Source organism: Lissotriton vulgaris, chromosome 1_1 (genome assembly GCF_964263255.1).
Source record: "Lissotriton vulgaris chromosome 1_1, aLisVul1.2, whole genome shotgun sequence".
In the NCBI taxonomy this organism is placed as follows: Eukaryota; Metazoa; Chordata; class Amphibia; order Caudata; family Salamandridae; genus Lissotriton; species Lissotriton vulgaris.
In genome coordinates, this window is record NC_141685.1 from 851,588,009 (window position 1) to 851,612,420 (window position 24,412).

The 24,412-nt window shown below is 45.0% G+C and overlaps 1 protein-coding gene across 1 annotated transcript in view; it reads left to right on the forward strand.

Annotated features, from left to right (window-relative positions):
- ARHGAP29 (Rho GTPase activating protein 29) overlaps positions 1-24,412 on the forward strand; it is a 393,170-nt gene that overhangs the window by 30,484 nt on the left and 338,274 nt on the right. Inside the window, exon 2 of the mRNA XM_086957877.1 lies at positions 514-859. Within this exon, the coding sequence (XP_086814003.1) occupies positions 556-859 (304 nt within the window). The 5' untranslated portion in view covers positions 514-555. The remainder of the gene's footprint in view (positions 1-513; positions 860-24,412) is intronic.

The following is a 24,412-nucleotide window of genomic DNA, read 5'->3' on the forward strand; positions in this document are numbered from 1 at the left end:
CAATGATTGTACCCTACATCTGGTTGGCTGGATGGGCGGGACACTGGGAGGTTTGAATTGCGGTAATCATTATGTCTTTGTATACGCCAAACTCATACTATGTATATTGTAGCGTCTTCTGAAGCAATTTTTTTTTAGTTCATAAAAAGAATCTTTAAAATATATATAATAATAGTTCCCTTCATTGCCAGGACTAATGGCGCAATGCATGCTTTTACATAAATTGTGTATGTATATTTGATGTGTGTGTGTGTGTGTGTGTCTGGGTTTATGTGGCAGCCTTTTATTTAACCATTAGTGTATACCTGCTGCTTCTGCATATTAGGTGCTACCCGATAAACTGCTGATTTGTCTTCAGAACTTTGCAACGAGATTCGTCAAACAAGAGTGTATTGAGGTTTTAGTGGGGAGCTGAATGCAATTTGGTATATTCGTAATGACGGTCTGCTTGCCCAGAGGTGTAGGATAAGATGAGTTTTCTGTTTGTTAATACTGTGCTTGTTTTTGTTTTAGGATTCCATAGTCTGCTCTGCCAATGGACCTAGGTGGCATTGAATGGTAACCCCTAAGGCCCTCCGGAGCACGGTAGCAGCTGGGATGTTGCGGCAGAACGGCGGAGGTAACAAGCGTGGTTTGGGATTAGCCAGGTTTTCTACCTCAAATTTCTTCACCATCTCAAATACCACAAGCTGGGGAATGGGTCGCAGCACGAAGAGCAACTCCTTGAGTAGCATCAGCTCCAGTTCTGACTGTTACGACAGCGCAGTGGTTGATCCAGAGTACATCATGCTGCTGGTCAACGACGCCAGGAAATTCTCGGAGGTGCTTCTCTACCTGAAGGAGGCCTTCCTCTCTGAAGGTGAGCCTGCTTCTGTAGTGCATGCTGTCCTTAATATCAGTGGATACGTTTTCCCCTTGTATGTACCTAGGGATGGTTATGGTCCGTTTTTTTCCAAAATGTGTATATTTTAATGTTGTGGTCTCACATCCCAGGAGTAGGTGTTCCATCTTTGGGGAAAAAAAATTATCACCGTTGTTGCTTTTTATTTTTTTCTAATTGTGAAGGAAGATATTAATAGAATCTGATTGGCTGAGTCTTTCTTTGGTCTAACTGATCATGCCGTGTGTTCAGTGATCTGCTCAGTCCAGTGATTCGTTTCTCTGCAGCTTTTTTTTTGTTTTTGTAAAAATGTATAAGAAATCACCATGTTCATTGTGTGTGTACTTTAAAAAAAAATTAACTCCTTTTTTATAAAAAAAAAAAAGAGCATCCTGAATTGCTGCAGTTATGGTACATGATGAATAATCAGCTGTTGAGTGACCCGAGTGGAATAATGCATACACTCCAATTACTGTTTTGCAACATGAGAACCGCAGGTTCAATTTCTTGTGGGTGCACATTTACTTTGGGTCGCCTGTTGTCAAGAAAATGCTGTAATGTTTGATTTGAGGATTGGTAACACCAGTTATAATGATGGTTTCAGACTTGTGCGGTAAAGTGCAGTGCAGGCACCCAGTTGTTATCGCTTCAGTAAACCATAATTTTCTATGTAAGCTGTTGACTGATTGAAGCAGGCATAGGTCACACCAACTGTTTCCTCTTTCGTAACACCCTACAGCAGTGCTGAGCACCTCCTACTTTGTACTCCGTCATTTGTGAAAAGCCACTCCCAGTGGGTAGTAAACAGGCTGCCCTGATGAGTAACTTCTGTTGCAAGTCTATTATGCTGCTTGGAGAGTTGGTTGGTTAAGTCTGTATCCTAGAAGAAAGTTGTTCCTACTTCTATTCTACTCTGTATCCACTGGTGCGGTGGTCAGTTATTTTATCTGGCAATCGCCATCATCCAGTCATGACCTATGTTGCCACACTCTTCTCTTCTCTTGGGCACAGAAGATGGGTTGTCCTGGTCAGTTTTGCTCTTCATAAACTTGAGACACTTGAGCACCACTTTTGGCCACTTATTATGACGATAACTTTTAGGTAATGCTCCATACCATACTTTTAGTAGGTCTAATCACTGTAATGAGCAGATATTGCTGTTAGCCCATTGATGTTAGTCAGCTTGCCCACCATGGAAAGATGAAAGGCTATGTCTGCCTTCCTTTCAGGGACTCCAACTCTTGGTCTTCAGATCCCTGATTGATGTTGATGTAGTGAAGGCAGTTGGTAAGCCTTTTGTTTCAAATCTGTTTGAGAATACGAATGAAAAAAAAACAATGCAACAGTAAAGATATCAAAGGACAGAAAGAGGGAAGAGAAGGGAAAGAAAGAAGAAGAAAAGCCCAGAGGGAGAAAAGGGGAAAGAGGGGAGCACATCGGCAAACATTCCAAAAGATCGGCGAATAAAAGCATCAAAAACAAAAAAGTGGTGCCTCACAAAGCTATCAAATTTATTTATTCAAGAGCATTACCTTAGGGGGTGGGGAGGGGGAAGGGAAAATAGGAAATCCTAATTGTGAGAGGGGGCTAGATGGTGAAGAGCCCCAGCTGGGGGGAGAGGTGGCTGTGTGATGTGTAGGCATGGGCAGTCAGGCGTCTCGGGTCCCGGAACCGAACCTCTGCAAGGGGAAGTAAACATATGTGAAGGGGAGTGTAGGATCTTAAAGAAACAACTCCATGTAGCTGAGGTATTATTCATCATTTCTATTGGGTCCCCAGAGTCTGGCCGTGTCAGCAGGGAGCACGTTATCTTCGAATAGGTGTAAGGCCCGAAGCCTCAGGGGCTGGAGATTGGCATGATCAAGTTTGTCAAAATATTCAATCAGTGGTTGCCAGAGTTTTGTAAATTTAGTATCATGAAATGTAATAGTGCAGTGAGTAATTCCATGGCTATGGTATGCTACAGGCGAGTGAACCAGACGTTCACTGGAGGCGTTTCAGCCTTCTTCCAGTATAATGTTATGATTTGTTTAGCAGCGCCGAGCATGTGCAAGCATAGATGCCAATCCCTGCGCGTCATGGTAAGTAGGTTCACTGGCTTGAGGCCTAAGATGACCTTGGACGGGGCTTCGGGCAATGGGTAACCAAGCACCTGTTTGATGTGGCTAAGTACCTCTTTCCAGTAGGTGGTCAAAAGCGGGCCATGCCACCAGATGTGGAGAAAATCTCCCACAGCGCTCGTGCAGTGCCAAAAGGTAGGGGAAGAGTTTTGAAACAGTTTGTGCAGTTTGGGATGGGTGTAATACCATTGCGTCATAACCTTGTATACAGTTTCCCTCTGAGAAATGCTGCAAAAAACCCTTGGGATGTCTCGTCATAGGTGATCCCATTGTGAAAGCGTTATGTCTGCGGATTGTCATCGTGACTTGTAGGTATGTGGGGTAGCATGGGGGCATGCTGAAGTACTTGGTATGTGCAAGAGATCAGGCCCCTAGAGTTATCGAAAGAGCGCACCGGCCGTTCAAAGGGGGTAAAAGGACGGGTGGCTCCCTGAGTGGAGGATGACGCCGGTACCCAGTGCCGAAAATGGAGATATTGTAGCCTAGCCCCCTCAGAGAGATGAAGGTCCTGTTTACATTGTTCAAAGGATTTGAAGGCAGCTCCCTGGAAAAGGTCCCGAAGTGTCCTTCATCCCCCATCCGACCAGGCCGAAAAGGTATGTAAATGCAGGGCGGGTGGGAAGTGTGGGTTCTGTGTTATAGGGTGTGAAAGGAAGGTAAAGAGGTGAGACCCCTGGACAATGCTCACTTATTCCAAATATCCAGGACAGTTTTTGTTGGGATGACCATATAAGCACTGCACGGTCAGCCTCCTGTGGGAGCCTGGTGAGATCCCATATGGGTCTGCAGTCCACTGACCTATCTATATGAAATAAACCTTCTTGCTTTTTCACGCAATCTATTCCGTAATGAATCGAAGGTGAGAGGCCCAATAGTACTCCATCAAATTGGGGCATGTCAGCCACCACCCTGTCCCTCGGAAGCATAAGTATTTTATTAGAAAAGTATGGCTGTTGCCGTCCCCAGATAAAGGTAGTAAGTTTGCGCTGAAGATTCTGGATCTAGTTCTGCAGAAAAGTTGTGAGCAAGGTTTGAAATAAATACAATATTTTCGTGAGCACCAACATTTTAACCGCGTTCAGTCTGCCCAGCCAAGAAAGGAAAAGAGATTTCCATGTTCGCAGCTCTTCCATAACGGTCTTTTTCCATTCTTGCCAATTGGCTTGCGACCACGTGTTAAGGTTAGGGGTCAAATTGAGATCTAAGTACAGAATGGAATTGGATGCCCATTGGTACGGGACCAAGGATTGGAGTACGGGGAGCTCTGAGTCAGGGATTGTGAGATTCAAGGCCCACGATTTAGCGTGATTAATTTTGAGGCCAGAGACAAGCTCAAAAGACTGGAGCAACCCATGAAGGGCAGGTAGAGAAGCGTGGGCTAGACAATATGAGGAGGTCGTCGTCCACGAACAGAGCTATTTTAGGTCCACTCCTCCGTGAACTATGCCCATAATGTTAGGAGATTGGCTTATCAGGATGGCAAGAGGCTCTTCAACCAGGGCAAACAATAAGGGAGAAAGGGGGCATTCTTGTTGGGTGCCCCTATGAACAGAAATAGGGCCCGTAGGGAGCCATAATCCTGGCAATCATTTGGGGTCCTAAACCTATTTTATGTAAGACTGCCCTGAGAAAGGCCCAGTCCACCTGGTCAAATGCCTTTTTCAGCATCGAGTGATAATAAGCACATGGGTATATTCCAGTGATGAGCCTTCCTGATCAAATGCGCAATGCCCCGGACATTGTCCGCGCCCTGCCGATGTCAGATGAAACCAACCTGGTCTGGCTCGATAAGCCCAGGTAGATGTGTAGAGTCGTGTGGCCAGAGTTTTGGTATAGAGTTTGAGATCCATGTTTAGAAGTGCGATGGGGCGGAAAGAGGAACATAACATAAGATCCTTCCCCGGTTTGGGAAGCACTGCGATCTCCGCCAGCTCCATCGAGGTGGAGAGTCCTACAGTATCGGAGACGGAATTAAAAAGGCAGGAGAAAAGTGCGATTAAAAAGAAATCTGGAGGCCATCTTGCATAAAATTGACCATAAAGGATTGGGTGACATGGTCTGAGGGCCCCCCCCCCCCCTGGTCGAAGAAGCCATATCCGCAGCATTAGTAGAGCCCAGCTTGTTCCACAAGGCCAACACAGGGCTGTCCTTCGGGGGTGCAGCTGTGTCTTTTCCACACACAGGACGTGAAGCCAGGGCAGGAGAGTGTAGCAGGAGGCCTGATGTCTCCCCTAGCAGATAGTAGAGTTCACCACAGTGTGCGAGTGCAGGGCAGTCTGCAGGCAAGGAGCGGGAGATGAAGGCCCGACCATTCAGAGTCTGAGGTCCCCCAGGCACACCCCCACCACACTGCCACGTGAAAGAGTCAGTCACAAGCCAGATGAAGGGGGGAGTTCTGCGGGCCTCCCGCAAATCTCCAGCAGGTGGGGTGGTTCCCTACGCCCCACAGGAGCCAGAACCAGGTATGTAACTGGGGCAGGGGGTAACCGCAAGAGCGCACGGGGATGAGTGCCACAGACAAGTTCAGCAGGCCACCCTGAAGTGTCCGGGCAGCAGAGTTCAGGGAAGTTGTATCCGAGGGACCCACAGTGAGCGCACCCCAGGCAGAGGGTAAGTGCGCAGTAAAAGTCCAGGGTCTCAAAGGCTTGTGGATAATGAGGGTGGCCCCCCCACCCCCTCTTCCGGGCTGTCATGGGGCGAAAACAGGAAAGCAGAATCACCAGCCCAGGGCCCAGTTGCGACGTGAGCCGTGAGCATAGGGAGATGATGGGACTGTGGGAGAGAATCTAGTGTGCGTCACGACTTGGCTCGGAAGGTAATCTCACAGGACCCCCAGGGGGTAGGCGCTGGGAAGGGCGGTCGGCCAAGTGTTCGGAAGCTCGTTCCCCCGTGCCGCGCCGTTCCCTCTGTGCACCAAAACAGGGGGATCCGGACCTCCACCCTGGACCCTAGGAAATCAGGTAGCGCCCCCCGGTGTGACAATAAGGGGGATGATGCGGGCCCTCGCTGGCCAAAGACACTTTGGGGCCCGGGAGTCGCAAAATTGCGGCTGCGTGCACTCGGGCCAGGACCCGATCTTGAGCCGCTAGGAATACCGCTACTGGCAGTCCGAGGCGTGTGCGCGGAATGGGCAGAGGGTGCTCGATCCCTCCCGATGTCCATGCGCTCCAAGCAGTATTGCCAGGGAGGCCCCAATGCAGCTTTAAAAGCTTATCAAGGCAGTGGCTGGCCGGAGCTCCCTTGGTGTGCGTCTCATTCCATGTGTAGCGAGACCACGCCCCTATTGGTAAGCTTTAAAAAAATATATATATAAATGAAAGGTGCAGAATGGTAGGGATGGGCAGTCGGAAGCAGGATAGAACGTGTGTGTGGGGAGGGTAGGCATTTGAGGGCTAACCAGGGCACAATGGAGAGCCCACGAAAACGCATCCACTACTGTGGAGTGCTGGCATATTAAGAAAAGCATGGTTGTGTAAGTAGTATATGGATACAAATCATCCACCCAAAGGGATGGAACGAATACAAGAAGAGGAAGGAATGCCATCACATCAGAAGCATGCAAATGAGTGACAAAAGCCATCCCATTGTAGGTAATAAACTGGCCATAAGTCTACTTTTAAGTATTTATTAGTATTGTCCGCAATAGGTCTTTGTGAGAGAGCCAAGAGAAGTAAAAATAATTATAAGTAATTGGAAATCTCCATTCGAAAGCTTGTAGTAATCCGGTGTTTATTTAGCCACAATTCTAATGGTCAAGGGTGATTCTTAGGAAATCAGAATCACTGAAGCCAAAGCATTTACACTATACAGCCAACATGTGTTTCGTCCCCTCTGGCATGCAAGCCTTGGTGGGACTTTTTCCTGATGTACTTAATGAGTCAGACATGTGTAACCAGGAAACACAATTGTGGCTGAGACTGATGTATATTAATAGCTGAGTTTTTCAAGAGAGCTGTGTCAGGCATGTAGATCCTAACGTCTTCAATGCGGTCCGAGGGCGGTTTGCTAGCGGTCGAAATAGGCCCATTACTACGCCTTGAAAAGGCTCTTTTACATATCTATGAACTCGATGAGCGAGGGATTTCCCATTCCCAAGGACGAGTGACAACTTCAATTATGACAGGCCGGGGTAATACTCAGTATCACCCCTCTAATTTTGAAACAATAGGTCTTTGACCACACATGGCCTAATCATCGAGGACTGGAAAGTTTTAGGCAGTGCTCTAAAACTAAGGAAATTTTTTACTTCCATAAAAAACACAATACTCAATTCCTTTTTCCAATGACAGTGTGTCATAGCAGTGCACTATACTTCACACGAGGCAGTATAACTCATTACAGGACTTGGATATGTCGGTGTTCAAGAACAATTAAAATCAGCAATATGCGTTCTCCAATATAGAACAAGGAATGATGTACTATTGGTAATCAATTAGCATGTTGCTCATCCCAGTGCTTAAATGAGTAATATTGATTTTACCCCGGCTTGAGATGACACCAGTGTATGATCATAAGCTGTGTGCTGTCACAGCAGGGGAATCAACCTTCTTCTACCCCTCCATGGTCCAAAGCAAATTATTTCCACTGCAACTACCAGTTGGGTCTAGGTCTCCAAGACACCAGTAGAGTGGCAACATGGTTCTATAGTGCAGGCAGGTATTAGAACGAGACTTGAAGCCGGTGGGCATGCTGCTGTGGTAAAATGTGGCTGCCAGGGGCATGGAAGGCCTCAAGACTTTGGTTTTCTCCATACCTGACACCTGAGGATGGGATTTAATAATAGTTGTCTCTCACTCATCCAAACCAAACTACTCACCCAAGGGCAGGACAAGAGCACCTTCCTGGTCTCCATGCACACTACCTAAACTTTATGTAGTGTGCATGGAGCCCAGGAAGGTGCTCTTGTCCTCCTAAACTCTTCACATTGAAATGTAACATCCTTCTTAAGTGTCGTATTGTGCTTCTTCAAATCATAAGGGATATCAAGCTCTACATGGAAGCAACTGCAAGACAAAACAATTAGATTCAATTGTATGCCCTCGGGTCCTGTTCTGGTTTTTAGCGCCTTTGACTGTACCCCCTAATCTGTGCAACATGATGCTGTGGCCACCAAGTCTGATGACTGGTGCACCAGGCACTGCTTCCAACACAGCGTTACAGGAAGGGTGTTAGAAGAGGATGGGGGAGGTGGCAAAGTTTAAGATATTGGAATGTGGAGGTACGAGTGAGTTTGGACGATAAGACTGAGATGGATGTATGACTTGATTTCATATACAACCAGCTCCATTCCATGCTTGCTTTACAGAGCTACAAGTTGTTTTTTTGGGACGCACCACATTTTCTTAAATAAACCACTGTGAAAGACTACACCTCATTTCCAGCTAAGTAGCATAGTAAAGCCAAGTTTCCTTCTGTTAACTCTTAAGCGTATTTCCAGTTAGCACTGTGCAGACAAACTGCATCTGGCAGCATCCATGGTTTAGCGGTTGTACAGGACAGACCATCTGTGTCACCCTACATGGAACCCAACATGCAGTTCCTAAGAGGTTCAGTGCAGGAGGACACAGTGGAACATACAGAGAAAGCAGCATATATCAGTTCTCAAACACAGACTACACACAGACATGCTGCAGCGGTGCACTCTCCCCTAACAGACCGCTACTGGTGGCTTCCTTTGTACCTGCACTTAGACTCAGGGAGCCATGTGACACAGAATAGGCGTGTCAAAGTGTATTTCCTGCAGTTCTGGCAAGAAATACCGAACTATGCAAAGAAATGCAGCTCAGGACTGCTGTCTTTCCTCCCACAGTTGCACTGCTTAAGAGCTGGCGTCAGGGAAAAATATCCAGCCTGCCACATTCCACCACAGTGATCCTCCCAGCCCTCACAGAAACCCTTTCACACGTTTGAACACTGGCAGCGAGGGAATCGGTCAAGTGCTGAGGCCCCCTCCAAACAAAGCACATTTTTTAATGATCTTTTTTTTTTAAGGATACATTGCCCGGGCAGCAGAGGGCATCTGCTGAGTCCTCTTAAAATGGCATGGGATATTGGGGCGAGGGGGAGCTGTACACAAGAGAGCATGACAACACGTGTGCTCCCATAGGGTACTGAAATAAAAAGTTCACTGAATGTAAGCAGTGGAAGAATACAAGTTATCCAATCGGAAGGGTGGCAGATAATCTGTGGTCCATGTCAAGGACAAAACACAAGAAGAGTAGGAAAAGTAATTGAACAATACGCGGGCAGATTTGATAGACAAAAAATTCAACAAATGTAAGTAAAGGGCTCGTCGAAAGCGCTCTGCAAGTTTTGGCATTGTCCGCAGTAGGTTTTTGACCACTGTCCACTAAGAGACGTCAGTAGGCGAGACCTAAAAGCAGGGACCCTAGAAACCTTCGATATCCTCTATTGAAAGTTATTGTCTGGTGATGGAGGGAACACTGGGGTGTATTCTAGTTTCTTTGCGATCCTTGTCTTGAGCAATTTATCCGTGATTTTCCGCTATTAAGTGGCTTTGCTGCAGCAAGTGTTTACTCTTTGTGTAGCTCTGCTTTGGCTCCCTTAATAATGGCTGCGGTTACACCGGCGCGTGAGGTGTGACATGTGAAGTTCCCCTTCTCTCATTGCTGCGCTCCCAACAGTGAGTCATATCTGGAAGTATGCCAGCAAACCCTGTCCCTGGGCCACTCACTCCACTGGGCGAGGAAGTGACTGTCCACAAAGGAATGGTGTACCACGTGGGCCCTTTGCAGCTGGGCACTTGCTACCGATATCTGTACTGTTAACCTGAATTGTATTGTAGCAGAGCTGAGGCAGCCTTTTATACTTGATCTTGGTTTATCTCGTCCCAGTAGGATGAAAGGCTGGTTCTGTCCTACATGAATGTAAACCTGTAAAGAGCAATTTTTGCACAGATATTAAAAACTAGTTTATAACTTGCACCATACAATCTACTATAAGTGCAACAAGCATCGAGAGCGTTTGGTTTATGGTGCGAAATATGTAAGTCATGTATTGCGTGACCACATCAGTGGTTATACATTACTGTACCTGTCCACACTGTGGCTTCCCATGCAAATAACGTGAAACCTCTCTAGAATTTTGTCATAAGGCGGCATTTTTATGCATAATAATGCAAGTGGAAAATGGGAGACGCCAGTGACTTTCAAATAAACATTAGCTCATAGCAAAGGTATATTTTAATGAGAGAGACCCGATTCAAAATATAATTTATCCCGTGTTCAGCTTACACAAGCATGGCTTGTTTAGCTTATGCTAGTTCCTCATCAAAGGCTAGCCTGCACTCTTAAATACATTTACCCATGTGTAATATATCCTGAGAAGGTAAAACTCTTACTCCAGGGGCCGGGTATGGGCGTTCTGCGGCGGGATACTCTTGGAATGTTGTGAACGTCCACCAGCGCAATGCTGTGTGGGTACTCTCAAACCTTTTACCCATCACATCCTGCAAACTGACTGTTTTGTACTCCAGTTAAGGGCAACGGTAAATACATTTCCAAGGTGGGAATGGGAATGGCCCCCCTGCAAAACTGGTGGAGGGGAAATGGTTTCTGTATGGGGTGCAGATGGGGTAAATTTCCCTGTAGAAGAGCAGCCGCATGAATGTAGTAATTTCCCTCTTCACAACATTGTGTACAATTAATTTTGTAGTATTTGTGTACTCTAATTGCATTTATATGGCGCTTACTACCCCAGACGATGCATTGGAACTCTTAACGGGTAGTAGCACTCTACTCTGGTACCCAAGACCAGTGGTTAATACAGTGGTTATTTGTATATTGTTTTCCTATGCTTTTATACGGCCAAAGGTGTTGTCTATGTGGTTAAGTTGCATCTCTGTTCTGCATGGATAATGGTATCTTGTAGATAGTGGGGTAGTGGGAAGTAGTTTGATTTCTTATGTGAGGTTCGGATACTTGCTCTAGTCATCTTGTGGTGAACTTGTAGATGTGCCTGCTCAGAGGAATGTAGGAGAGAGTCATATTTTCAGTTTAATTACATTAGAAGGCCTTCCCATATTTGCAATGTGGAATTTGCAATAGCTTGTTTAGGAGATAATTTTGAAACCTGTGCAAAATCTTGATTTTCATAAATCAAGGACTTTCATTTGTTCTCCCTTTTCTTTAACTAATTGCTACCTCAGTGGAAACAGGCCCATTCATTTACACAAGGCAGGCTTTTCTTATTTGAAAGGTGAATATTTGCAAATTCTCAACGGTCTGAACGGTGACCAAAGTTTAGTGTTTGGTATATTTTCTAAAGTCCTAGGGAGCTCAACGGACTAATTTATACGCACTTTAATTTTGCTGAGTTATATTTATTCTTTAAGAGTCTGTCACAAAGCTTCATCTGTAAAACATTCGTCTTGCGAAATTAATTGAAAAGAACATTTCTATGTTATTCTTTTTTTAAACTCCGTGGAATCATTTGAAAGTTCTCATGTAATTGCTCAGATTCTATTACAGGACCGGAGGCTTCGGATTATGCTTCTCTTTCTTATATTTGCTACTCACAGCAGCCAATGAAAAACGTTTTGTATGCAAATAAAACTACATTTCCCATGATGCTTGTACATACATCACATCCTGTATAGCCCCATAAGAGCTGCTGTATCCTGTGTCTCCTCCTCTTTCTTTGCTGCTCACGCAGACAGTTAAGTGCTCACAACATTATGCTATGGTTAATGTCTTAGTTGACTGTTGGATTGCCTTTGATGTTATTGCCTGTATGTTTGCGCTCATATCGCGCTATATTGAATGCTTTGCGCTTATATCGCGCTATGTGAAAATGCTCTGCGCTTTATCGCGCTGTATTTACTGCTCGTGACACGAAAGTGTTTGATACTGAACGTGTAGGACTTAAAACGGAATTGACATACTTTGTCTTGAACCAGCATTGTTTTATGCTTAAGGCGGAGCGGCTCCCGCTGGGAGCGGCGTACTCCGGGGAAGCTTTTGCTTTATTGACTGTTCGGCCTCTCCGGCCGAGTTTTCCACCCCCCATGGCCTGCGGGCATGGCCGTGTTTATCGAGGGGGCGGCGTAGGGGTGTTGAGCCTCTTCCCGCAGCGAGTCTGTGATTCCCTCTGTTGGCCCGTTCGGGCGCGGCTTCCGTTCCTGTTGACCGCTGAACATCATTCCTTCATGGTTCTCTCTAAATAGAAGACAGGCGCGCGTCGCCTCGTTGTCTCATCCTGGGACTGTGAGTACGGCGGTATAGCCGCTACGTGGGTGGCCTTCTCAGGCGTTCTGTACTCCTGCTGATTCTCGAATGCCGCGCTTCCCTGCCGGGGTCTTAAAGCCTCATCAGCTTCGTCATGATTGGTTTAGACGTGGCCTCGGGGCAAGGCTGTTGCCTCTTATCTTCATGGTGCAGGGTTCGATCCCAGGTGCCCCGAGTCATGTTTTCTGATTATCAAAGGATGCTAAATGTTTATAATTTCTATTTTCGTATTTTTATTGCAATTTATGTTTAATATTCTCCTGGTGCATGTTTTCATTATTGATATTGGTAGCGTTTTTTGTTTCACCCACCATTGTAATTTTCAGATCGCTCCTGCTGGAGTGGTGAGGTCGCTTTGCTCTTGCCGGCGACATTAAGCCTCATGGGTGGCCTGGACTCGGCCGCAATCTAAAGCACAGCTCCCTCGGGAGCCAAAATGCGGCGCTAGCGCTCCGCCCTGATGAATTGGGTAACTATGGTTTGTGTCTAGACTTTTTGATCCTAGTTACGTTCCAACGATGCTGTTTCCACATTGCAAAAGATCACTTCCACAGGGTTGTTTGTATTATTGCGCGGTTTCGCGCTTTCTCCGCCAAAGGCTTTCCCTAGTAGCCGAGTGCGGTTATGGAGTCATAACGCTCCGGTGTGCGTAACCCACTTGGGCACAATTTGGGCTTAATTTTGGGCACTTTGGCCTACGCACGTCGCATGCGCCCCCTGTTTGTTTTGTTTCGAGGTCTCAGTGCCTCCTGCTTTACCTGAGCAGACTTCCTGGTAGCCTCCAGGCTTAACAATAGGCTGGCCCTCGGAGTGCGCACACGCTCCTTGTATTTTACATTGACTCCGACGCCCTTTGGGCTGCAATAATGACTACAGCTTTGCTGAGGAGCCTATACATTATTCATTTCTGTTTCAGTGTGCACAGGGTTGGCTCCCCCTTTACTCCTCCATTGCATTGTGCTTTGCACTACTATACATATTGAATACGGATATCCCTTGAGGGTGATGGTGGTATATATATATATATATATATATTGGAGGATGACAACTACCGATAGGAGCGCAAGAGCCTCCTGAACTAATTATGTTGACACCCAGGTTCTTCCCGTTCTTGTGTGGTCAACTGGGCCTCGAGTATGACGTTACCTGACTCAGGGTGACAGGGCTTGATTGACGCCCCTATTTCCTTCTGCTACCACGAATCCTTTGGAATGATTTTTTATCTTTATTTATTTTTATTTTTATCTCTTATTTTTATTTCGTATTTCCTTTTCGCCAACACGTAAGGCAGCCGACGCGTGTGACGGGATTTAGCCTAGGGCGTTGCGACCCCCTTTTTGGGTGTAGCTGAGGAATTACCCGACGGTATCGCCAATTTCTTTTTTCCAGTCGTCTCGGAAAGGGATTCCCAGATTTGACAGGCTGCAAATCAATGTCGTAGTCAGCCACGATCGGCGGTCGGCGTCGGTATGATGCCATCTGCGCCAGATCGTCCGAGAGGCGCAAAGCCTTTCATACAGTTGGGCACCAGGACATCAGATCCAGGTAGGCCTTTTTGCGCCAGGCCCCTATGGGTCAGATTTATTATCGTTGAGTGTATAAAGGGTTGGTGTTTTTGCTTGAGGTCACATTCATGCTAGTTGGTCGGTTCATTTTTCCATCGTTTTTCCGCAGCTTCTGGCATATAACGTTCAGGAGAGTGTCTGGTGATCTTCTCCTTCCCTGCGATGACAGTTGTTCCGATAGCGGTTCTAATGGTTGATGCGAGGTGTAGGTTATGCCAAGCTCTCAGTTCTCTAGTACCCTCCGAGTACCGAGTTATTTTACCTTTCGAGTTAACCGGATACTTATATGTATGGCTAGGTCTATCTTCACAGGCCTTGGCCTCACATTTCCGGACATCGGATTGATGTGCTGGAATAGCCCGGTTTTAACCTTCATACATTTGTGGCTCTTAGTTTAGGTTTCCAGGTTTATCTCAATCCTACACGACTCAGTGGTTGTACGACCCAATCTACAGTGCAAGGTTGGCTTTCCGATGCTATCAGTGCATGCGTTTCTCTTCATGTGAGTGCCAATGTAGCGGTGTGTTGGGCACCGTCATTCAAACAGTTTTCCGATCCTTCAGTTATTCGAGCTTTGTCGTGCACGCCTCTGGAGGCTGCCTGATCAACATGCGCAATATCTCGACTGCGAGAACGATCAGCAGATATGGGCATATAGGTCATCTTTTAGTCAACTTGTTCCAGGGCTCAGGCCATTCTGCCGAAACCTTCATATTTAGGTTGTTGAAACGGTATACCTCCTTAACCTACATGACAGTAAAGGATTGTTCATTCCGGTTCCTTTGTATTTCCGATGACTGGGTCGTAACTTTCGGGCAGGGTGGACTCCATTTCATATTCCACTGCCCTTGGGTCCGCGGAGGCCAGCTCGGTTTCCTGCCTTACCTTACAATTTTCCCCTTTTCTCATGAAGTAGCACTCATGTAGATCAAGGCAGATGCCTTTATGGTTCACCAGGGAGCTCCGGCCCGCAGATTCATCGTTGCCGTTTAGTAAGCACGGGTCTGGGTTTGACGCATGGCGATGTGGTAAATACAGCTTTCCCTAGGTAGTAGGTATTCAGACTTTGCTTTATTTACGATCAAGTTTCTGGTATCTACAATACCTTCCTTGTTTTTCGAACGTGCTGAGGGCGTTCATTTCGGATTTCTGGGTCCTTCCATTCACGACATACGTTTCGGCGATAGCGGTCGCTTTGTGGATATGTGCGCCTTTGGCGGCTTTGTGAGGGCTGGTTTCTCTACTTGTAAGTTATTTACCAAATATTGTACGGGGACATCGGTAACGTTCACCATATAGCGTCCATTTTGGCCGGTTTTCTGCGGCTCATTCTCGGTTCAGGGCGAGTTGCTGAACTTGGGTCGCGGTTTTTCTTCCGAACTCTTTTGGTGGCGTAAATATTCCAAACCGGGCTAATTCTCGTGATTTCCTTTTTATTACTAGACATATAGTATGTCCACTGGACATTAAATATAGTCAGGCTGTGTTACGAAGCATTACACCTTCAGGTGTTCCTATGGCGGGGCAAGCCCGCGTTTTTACAGGTACAGTATATACTCTTGGAAGTGTCAGCGAGGTCTGAACTGCATGTGGTCAGGACCTGGTCACACGAATTCGAGATAATGCACTTTATGGGTTCTTCACATGCCTCATGGCTTACAACAATGATTCTCGGATTTACTATCTGAGGTTTTCGAGTAGATGTTCATATGATTGTTGATGATTATTGACATTCTATGTGTGAGTACGGGGCTATTACAGCCGATGATTGAGGGCCTTTTGCCGGAATGGGTGTTAGAACCAATTGTGAGGCGCAGTTCGCTCATGTACAATACTTTTCATTCTTGTTTTGATGATTCCATTGTTGTGCAAGTTTTAATTCTTGTGATGGAGTTTCTCAGACTCTGTTTAAACAGTATATTATGTACCGGTGGGAGATTTAAGACTGTAGTTATGTTGATAAGCGTTGAACTAGCATAATCCGAAGCCTCCGGTCCTGTAATAGAATCAAAAATTAGCTAGCATTCGCGCCAAGAATTTTCAATTCTATTAAGGACACGGAGGCGAGGATTATCCCACCCGGTTTATTACAGTATTGGTAATAATTGCCCACCCGCATGTACTTGATATTCTGTATCAGCAGAAGTTACGGGTTTTTCCTGTCTCATTCCTTTCAGCTTCGAGTAAAGAAGGAGGAGCAGGTGTTCTTCTGACTTAGAAGACGTGATCCTTCCAGTTGACGATGGTTCTCCATGTTGAAGAATGTTTCTTGAGACTCGTATTCCGTGAAAAGGACTGGATTTATTAATGTTGGTTCTCCATGTTGAAGGATGTTTATTAAGAATCATGTTCCGTGAAAAGGACTGGATTTATTAATGTGTGGACTGTATATGTTCGAGCAAAGAAAGAGGAGGAGACACAGGATACAGCAGCTCTTATGGGGCTATACAGGATGTGATGTATGTACAAGCATCATGGGAAATGTAGTTTTATTTGCATACAAAACGTTTTTCATTGGCTGCTGTGAGTAGCAAATATAAGAAAGAGAAGCATAATCCTCGCCTCCGTGTCCTTAATAGAATTGAAAATTCTTGGCGCGAATGCTAGCTAATTTTTGATTCTAAATACTAGTGACTGTTTTAGGTCTCCCCTTCCTCTGTCCTCCCTAATTACTTCCGGGAAAGCTACCAGAGCAGAACTTCAAAGAATGCTTCTCTCCTATTTGTGACTAATATTATAAAGAAATGATCAGCGGTGTTTTCAGTGTTAACTTTTCTTCTTTCCAGTGCCCACTCCCATTTCATCTTTTCTTGCGATCATCCGATAGCCCCCCTCGCTTCATCCGGGGTTGGTTGTGTCTGCTCAGTGTTGCTCGGGAGCCTGCTTTCACTGTCGCTCTAGATGTTTGTTCTTCTCCGCCTTCAGATGCTTCCTTCAGTGTCTACTAGGAAAGATGAACCAGCCCAATGAACACAACCAACTGTAATTGAAAATAGGGCGCTTTAAGGAGATGGGTGCACATCACAATCTGCAACAAATTGACCACACAGCCTTGCTGACGAAACACAAACTTGCTAAAAAGAAACCCTACCTGATCACCCCTCCCCCAACCAACCATGAACCTTTAGTTCAACTTCTCCTTTTTTTTTTTTACTTCTCATCTCCAATGTAAACTGCACCCACACACCAATCTATCCCTGCTCCATGCACCATCCCTTTTATCAGCTCCTTGCTACCAATCTTGAATGCTGCTCTATGAAATTATCACCCAGCTTCCATCTCCTACCCCCTGGTCTTCCAAATCAGTAGTAGAGGCTAGTGCCAGACCAACCTAGTGCTCACCAAACCTTAAAAACATTCCGGAGGAAGCTTTCCTATCCCACAACCCGCCGTACCCCCAACTTGGCACCTTACAACTTTCCATAGCAACAAAGCCAGACTTTCTCTCATATCTAACAGATAAAGCTTCACACCAATAAATGAGAGATGCACTCAATACTCCTGAAAAAATTGGTACACCTTGAAGTGGATCTCACCATTCTGAAACCTTGCAATACCTTTGCCCATACAAAAATTCCTCATTTCCCGGTTTACTTTCTGCCAGTTCCTATCTGCAGCAACAGACCTCATGGCCCCGTGCCCCACCCAGTGTAATCAACTCGGTCAATACCACCATTATATCTGCCCATTAACGATTCAAATCCCTAATGCGTGCCTTATTTTTTTCAATAACCAATGCCCCGTAACCGAGCAAGATAGTTCTTGCGAAAATAAATCTAGATATCTGCACGACCCATCTCTTTAAACAACTCTGCCAAAGTCTGCAGTAGCTGGCTCCAGGGCGTGCTCCCCTCCACACTCCCAATTAACCTGTGCATTTTGTTTCAGAAAACCCCTAATGTCTGCTGAGCGTGCTCTGCCTGCCTGCCCATTTAGCAACAGTGGCTGCAATTGCACACCTTAGTCATCTGCTGTGCCAGGAAAAGAACCTGAAACAAAAAAGCGATCACAAATTGTGATATAAATTTGCTCCAAGTATAACTCCCATTCCGGATATATGGTTTGATTGCCATCCCATAAGGCTCCCCTTTGTCTCTCTGAAAGCTGATACCTCTCTGTCACTGTACCAAAAGTGTTCCCCAGCAGATTCAAATCCCCTTAAACCTGGAAAATACTGACCAGGATACCATTTGCATCGACAAAACACTGTGCTTTATGCTTCAAACCTGACTACAACCAGCCAAACGGACAGACTACACAACCTTACAAATCCATAACTGAATCACTTTCCCTCTGGTCCATTTTAGACCTATGAAAGCAGACGTCCAGAAACCCATCTTTGTCCGTACCATTCTTTTTAACCCTATCCATCCCCCGATTACACCTTAAGAGTTCTGAGACCATAAATATCCCCTAAAACAGCCAAAACATGCATTAAGCTATAAGGCCTACTCCCAAAGCACACACTATGTACGGTCCCGATAATCCACTGCAACACATGAATTGTCCTCGGCCTCCTTTCTTTCTCCTGCCCTTAAAATCTCTAGCCCAACTCTCCAACCTATCTTCAACCCTGTCTTAATTCCCGAAGGCTCATAGCCCTAAAACAACTTACCATAAAAAGCTATACCCACCATGTTATACGATATTGCTACAAGAGACAACCCTTTGAAAATTAATGACCACAGAAAAGCGACTACTTCTCTCGTCTCATTTCAAACTTACCTGGGCCGTTTGTCCTTCTCACTCCACAGGCAGCTAACGTCAGCCATACTAGTCTATAGCTTTGCTTGGTAAAGGGAGCCAGAGGCTTTTCAATTAGCTGCACCCCCATCATCTCACATAGCTTCACTGACCTCTCCATCTTGTACACGTCCGCTGCCGGCGCTAGCACACAGTACCTCTCCACTGTGAACGACACAATGCATCTGCAACATCATTGTTAATTTCTTGATATGGTGCTCTCTGAACACAAAATAATTATGCGGACAACCAAATTCAAAAAGTGCAATAATTGTATAACTGGTTCCCCCTGCAGACTGCCTATTTGCAATCTGAACCACCACCGCATTTTCCAAATTAAAATCAACCCATCGGGCATCGAATCTATCAGATATATTTTTGTACTAGTGTGATATTTTTAGTTGTTGGTTGATTTTAGAATAGTAAAACATGATAACCAGTTGACTGCAAGCTTGTTTTGGGCATAACACGTAACCAGTCAAAGAAAAAGTTCTCCCATTTTCAGTTGGATACCCTTACCAGTTCACTACCAGGATGGTGAGTAATCAATTAGAATTGTTGTGTCTTTCGAAAGCCACTCCCTGAATTTGGAAGGATATATGGTACAATGATTCAATAAACAGATTTGTTTCTGGTCTTAGTGTGGCACTGAAAGCTGACCCGCTCCTTTAAATAACCTCCTGTAGAAAAACACAATACTTAGTAAATGGTTTGCCACCGCCGGTCAGAGACTAAAAGTAAAATGAGAAAGTTGAAAAAAAGAGGGGGAGCAGCACATTCAAAGTGAATTTCAAGCCGTCCGGATTCAATATAAAAACGTAATCAAAAAGAAACATGTATATTTTAATAAATGCTGGTCCCTTATGACAAAAGTCTGGTTTCTGGTACTACAAGGTTCCTGTTCTCATCTTTATCTAATGTTATTCCAGAAAATTCTTGAGGAGTCTTTTTAGATTTGTATGGATGGATTTGAATCTGCCCGCAAATTTTGATTATGTAAGAGAAGATAAATTAGTATTTTTCTATCTATTAATTCAATAAAGAACATAGTCTGTTCATTAAACTCAAATAGAGCTGGCGGCCTGGAGAACCTGCTTGATGCAATAAAGTCAAACACTGATGGATAAACTTCCACTTTATGCTACTTTTTTTCCATTTGAAGACAAAAGGAACAGTGAATAAACCAGAACCTAGTTTGCTTGTGTTCCGGTTCAGGGAGGACCTATCCTGGCAGTTCTTGCTGGGCTGTTCCCATTGAGGCAGGGTAAAGACTGATGTACATATGGCTGGGACCAAACAGTTGCACAGTGTGCAATTTAACGATGGACTGGGATGTGGCCCGAGTAATTATCAGTGGCTGAGATTAATTCAAGCATTCCATCCATAATTTTTAGGTCGAGCCAGGGCAGCGTATGTGCTGCTCTGCAAGGCATGTTGGATTCAGGTATAGACTTGCAGCTCCGCCCGCTCTCCGCCGATCTTTACAATTGGCTTCTGTGACTGTCCTTTGTAAATGTTGGCTTTTGATTTGTTAATGGGCTTATTTGTCTCTCCTTAGTACTACCCTGTCTTCTGTTGTAACCTCCTGTCAGGGCTGATGTTTTCTTACGGTATAGCTTGCATTAGCCCTTTGGGAGAACTCTTTAGTTAAGTTAACGAAACAGTACTGATAGGACGCCAGCTTTAGCAATGGCGGACGCTTTTTTTGTGTGTATGCAGCGCGCAAAGTGCTTTCACTTTAACAATGAGGCCACTCGCAGGACGGGCTGCACAGCTTGCCCAAATCGCCGTTTTCTTTTTTTTTTCTTTTTTTTTTTTGTTACGTCTGTTAACTTAAACAAATGATTTTTTTTCTGTGAAAGTGCGTCATATTGTGCTTTCACTTTAATTGCGGGTGTGCACCTTTTCTTTAAATGCGGATCGTATAAAGAAAGGGGCAAGGCCGCCATTAAAGTGGAAGTGCGGCATGGGGCTCTTTTACAAATCAGCATTTCTAATGCAATAGGTCTCGCATATGCGAAAGTTTAATCTATTGGCATTGTAAATACCTTTAATCTATGTTTTAAAAACCAATACATAAATGAAAGGCATTGCCATATACAATGCCAATAGCTCAAACTATCGTAAATGCGAAATCTATTGCATTGCAAATGCTTGTTTTGTTTACTACAGTAACTAAACTAGCTAATATCTAGCATTGGCAGAGCCAATAGATTTGGCGTATGCAAGATCTAATGGTTTTGTCAATGTTTTTTCTAAATGTTGCACTGCAGTGCGAGCTGCTATGCTACATAAATTAAAGTAAAAATTTTTTTTCAAAAGCAGTGTATTTTTTTCACTTTAGGCTAAGCATGTACAAACAAGTTAAAACTGTTAATTATCCTATACATAATATGTAGCTTATATTTTTGAACAAATACCAGCGTGTCCGTGTAGCTAGCTGGAACACTGAGCATGGAGAGGCTGTGGCATTTCGTCCAGAGCTGCTGATTTTGGAGCTGGGGAGCCAGTTATGAGTCTCTGTGCAGGCTCAACATCCTGTGATTCTGGGCAAATCACTTAATCTCCCAGTGCATGTAAAAATTAATGAGTCCTTATGTAATGTAACTTGTGCTCCAAGTTCTTCCAGTCGACTTTGCATTATATTAAACAAGCTATGATTGAGGAATGAGGCAACTAGTGACCGAGGGTGGTTTTGTTTTGGGGCAGATGCTTGCAGCAACGGAAGTGAGGTGTTGGTATGGACTGGCATTCAACAAAACAAATGCAGGTGCTGGAATGTATATATTTTTACAAAAGTATTTTACAAATGCGCGACCAGCCGAAGGACGCTGGCTGCCAGAAGCAGTACTTGTTCCCAGCACCACATCAAGGACCAAGACGTGAAACCGAGCAAGAAGCTGCAGGCAGGAGGAGGCGCTGACCAACAGGAAGAAAGGAAACAAGAGTGACGTGGTATTCAGTCAATGGTAAATAAAGGTAAGCAATGGGCGGGCTCTAAGCCCCATTTAGGATTATTTTCTTATCATTACAAGAGTTTTCACTAGCACAGTGCAAGCTGAGTGTAGGCGAAACCTAAAAAGAATGATCCCTACCTCCCCAAAACTAGGGTAATTGGTTAAATACATTTTTGCATATCCAAATATCGATTAAATATTTTTAAAAGAATGGACTGATGATAAGTTGATTGCAATTGGCTGGGGGCTTTCAGAGAGGTCCATTTGACTCTAGATTACTGGTTTGCCCTCTGGGCTATTGCACATATTACTACTGAACAGGTGGAAACATTGTATTGCTGCATTGTGGACTTAAGTACAGCATGTGATTTGGTGGTGACTAAGACTTTTTTGCAGAAGTTCAATCAATCAGGCGTTTGTTAACTCACCCGTAAGGGTCTCAAGGCGCTGGATGGGGGTCGGAGGGGGGGGTGTAGCAGGCTCCAGTCCATCTGTCGAAGAGCCAGGTTTTGAGGTTTTTTGCGAAGATGGGGAGCGATGTCTGTCTGAGGTGGAGCAGCAGGGCATTCCAGGCTTGGGCGCGAGGAAGGAGAAGGAGCGGCCTTCCGACCTGGTCTTTCTGGTGCGGGGGACCACAGCGTAGGAGAGCTGGGCAGATCGTAGGGTCCTCTGGGGTGCGTGGAATTTGAGTGGGCTGTTCAGGTATGCTGGTTCGGCGTCGTGGAGGGCCTTGTGGGCGTGGGTGAGCGAGTTAAAGAGCGTGAGTATGCAGTGCTTTATTATTCAAATTGGGTACAGGTTGAAATTGGTTTTAATGGTAGTCTGGCACTTAGAAATTTGGTAGGGAATGGCTTTAGAGAGCTCAGTGTTTTAGCAATCAGTTTGTTTGCACTTTATTTGACTGATTATTGAGGAAACCTCTTAATATCCAAATGCTTTTCCCTGAATATTGCTGGCGTGCATGTCCCATTCAAATTTTATTAAAAAAAGGTTTTATATAGCGCGGACATGACCACAGGGGGTATCGAGCGCTTTCCAATTTAGCAATCACGAAAGGTATAAGAGGAAGTAACAGAAAACCAACAGAACAACATACAGTCATCACATTCTCATAGAAACTAGCGTGTCCTCGAGAGCATTGGAAACTAAGGCAGAAGTTTCTTCATTCATATCTCTTCAACTTCCTTTTTGAAAAAGGCAATAGAGGGATTCAGTCTGACTTCAGGGGGCAGGAAGTTCCATATTCTCAGGGCGATACCCGAGAAGGCTTGATTGTAAGTTTTCTTTTTATGGAATTTCTGTGGTTTGAGCAGTAATATGCTGGCTCTTATAGAGGATCTAGAGCCACCAGAGATCTCCAGTTTTTGTGCCAGATATATCGGGGTGTTGAAATGAATGGCTTTGTGGGCAATGCACGCAATTTTCAGTTGTATCCTTGCTTTATATGGGAGCCAATATAGGGATATCAGCTCAGGCGTGATATGATTGTTTCTTTTAGAACCTGTTATGAGCCTTGCAGCAGAGTTTAGAGCGGCCCTAAGTGGAGCCGTCTTCGATCTAGGAAGGCCACTGAGAGTTGTGCTTCCATAATTTAGCTCAGAGATCACTAGGGCTTGCACCACAACCTTTAAGTCATTAGAGGGATTTTATTTTCCTTGAAATGTTGAGTTGGAAGTTCTCTCCTTTGGTGAGTGCACTAATGTGCTTCCGCATGTTCAGAGTCCCATCTAGCATTATTCTCAATGACTTGGTGGAATCAATGATTAGTGGTGTGCACTTAAGAGCTGTTAGTTGATTCATCCATTCCTTGATGACTGGGGTAAATAAGAGGAATTCCGTTTTAAGAGAGCTTAATTTCAGGTGGTTAAGTTTCAGTCAACTTTGTGTTTTCTGTAAAACTGAGTTTAGGGACCTGATGCCTTCGGGGGAGGAGACCTTCAAGTACAGTTGGGTGTCATTGGCATACATGTGATAGTGAATGCTGGATAATTTCAGAATTTCTGTTAAAGGCTCCATGAACAAGTTGAAGAGAGTGGCTGAAAGCGCCAACCCCTGTGCTACCCCCAAAGTGACCGGTGAGGGATGAGACAAAGACTTGTTTACCATGAATCTTTGGGTTCTATTGTGGAGAAATGAGGAGAACCAGTTAAGTACAGGCCCAGAAAGCCCCATCCTGTGTTTCTGACAGGTCGATTAGGTTGTCATGCTTAACTATCAAAAGCTGACGATAGGTCGAGGAGGATCAAAAGGCAGGATTCATTCTGATCAAGCATTCTCGGCTTATCGTCTACTATGTGAGTTAGAGCGAATTCCATGCTATGACCCTAACGGAAACTGGATTGGAATTGGTCTAGAAGTCGGAATTGATCAATGTGGTTACAAAGATGGACATAAACACATTTGTCGAGGAACTTTGCCAGCGTGGGAATGTTGGAAATTGTGTAGTTCAGAGTGATCTGCGGATGGTTTTTTTTAGAATAGGGGTGATCTGCCCAGACTTTAGGAAATCCGGAAAAGCACCTTGCAGTATTGAGGCACTGACTAATATCTTAGTCCAAAGTGGGAGTATGGAGGCTCTGATCTCAGAGAAGAAGTTTGATGGCCAGGTGTCGTTAAAGTGGTTAGATGGTTTCAGAGTAGCAAGAGTTTTACGTATAGTGCTTTCATCCTAAGTTTTGAATGTGCTCCAGGAAGTGTAGTTTTTTGGGGGGGAAACCTGTACGGGCAGGTCACATCAGACCAAGGAGGAAAGAGGGTGTTGGGAGGTGTGACTGACCGGTACTCCAGGCTGACGTAGTTCAGATTTGATTTTAGTTGTCTTTTCAAAGAAGTTGCCAGCAAATTCTTCGTAGTTAGGCTGCTGACCAGGATAGGCTGACTGTTTGATTGAAGCTTGAAGAGC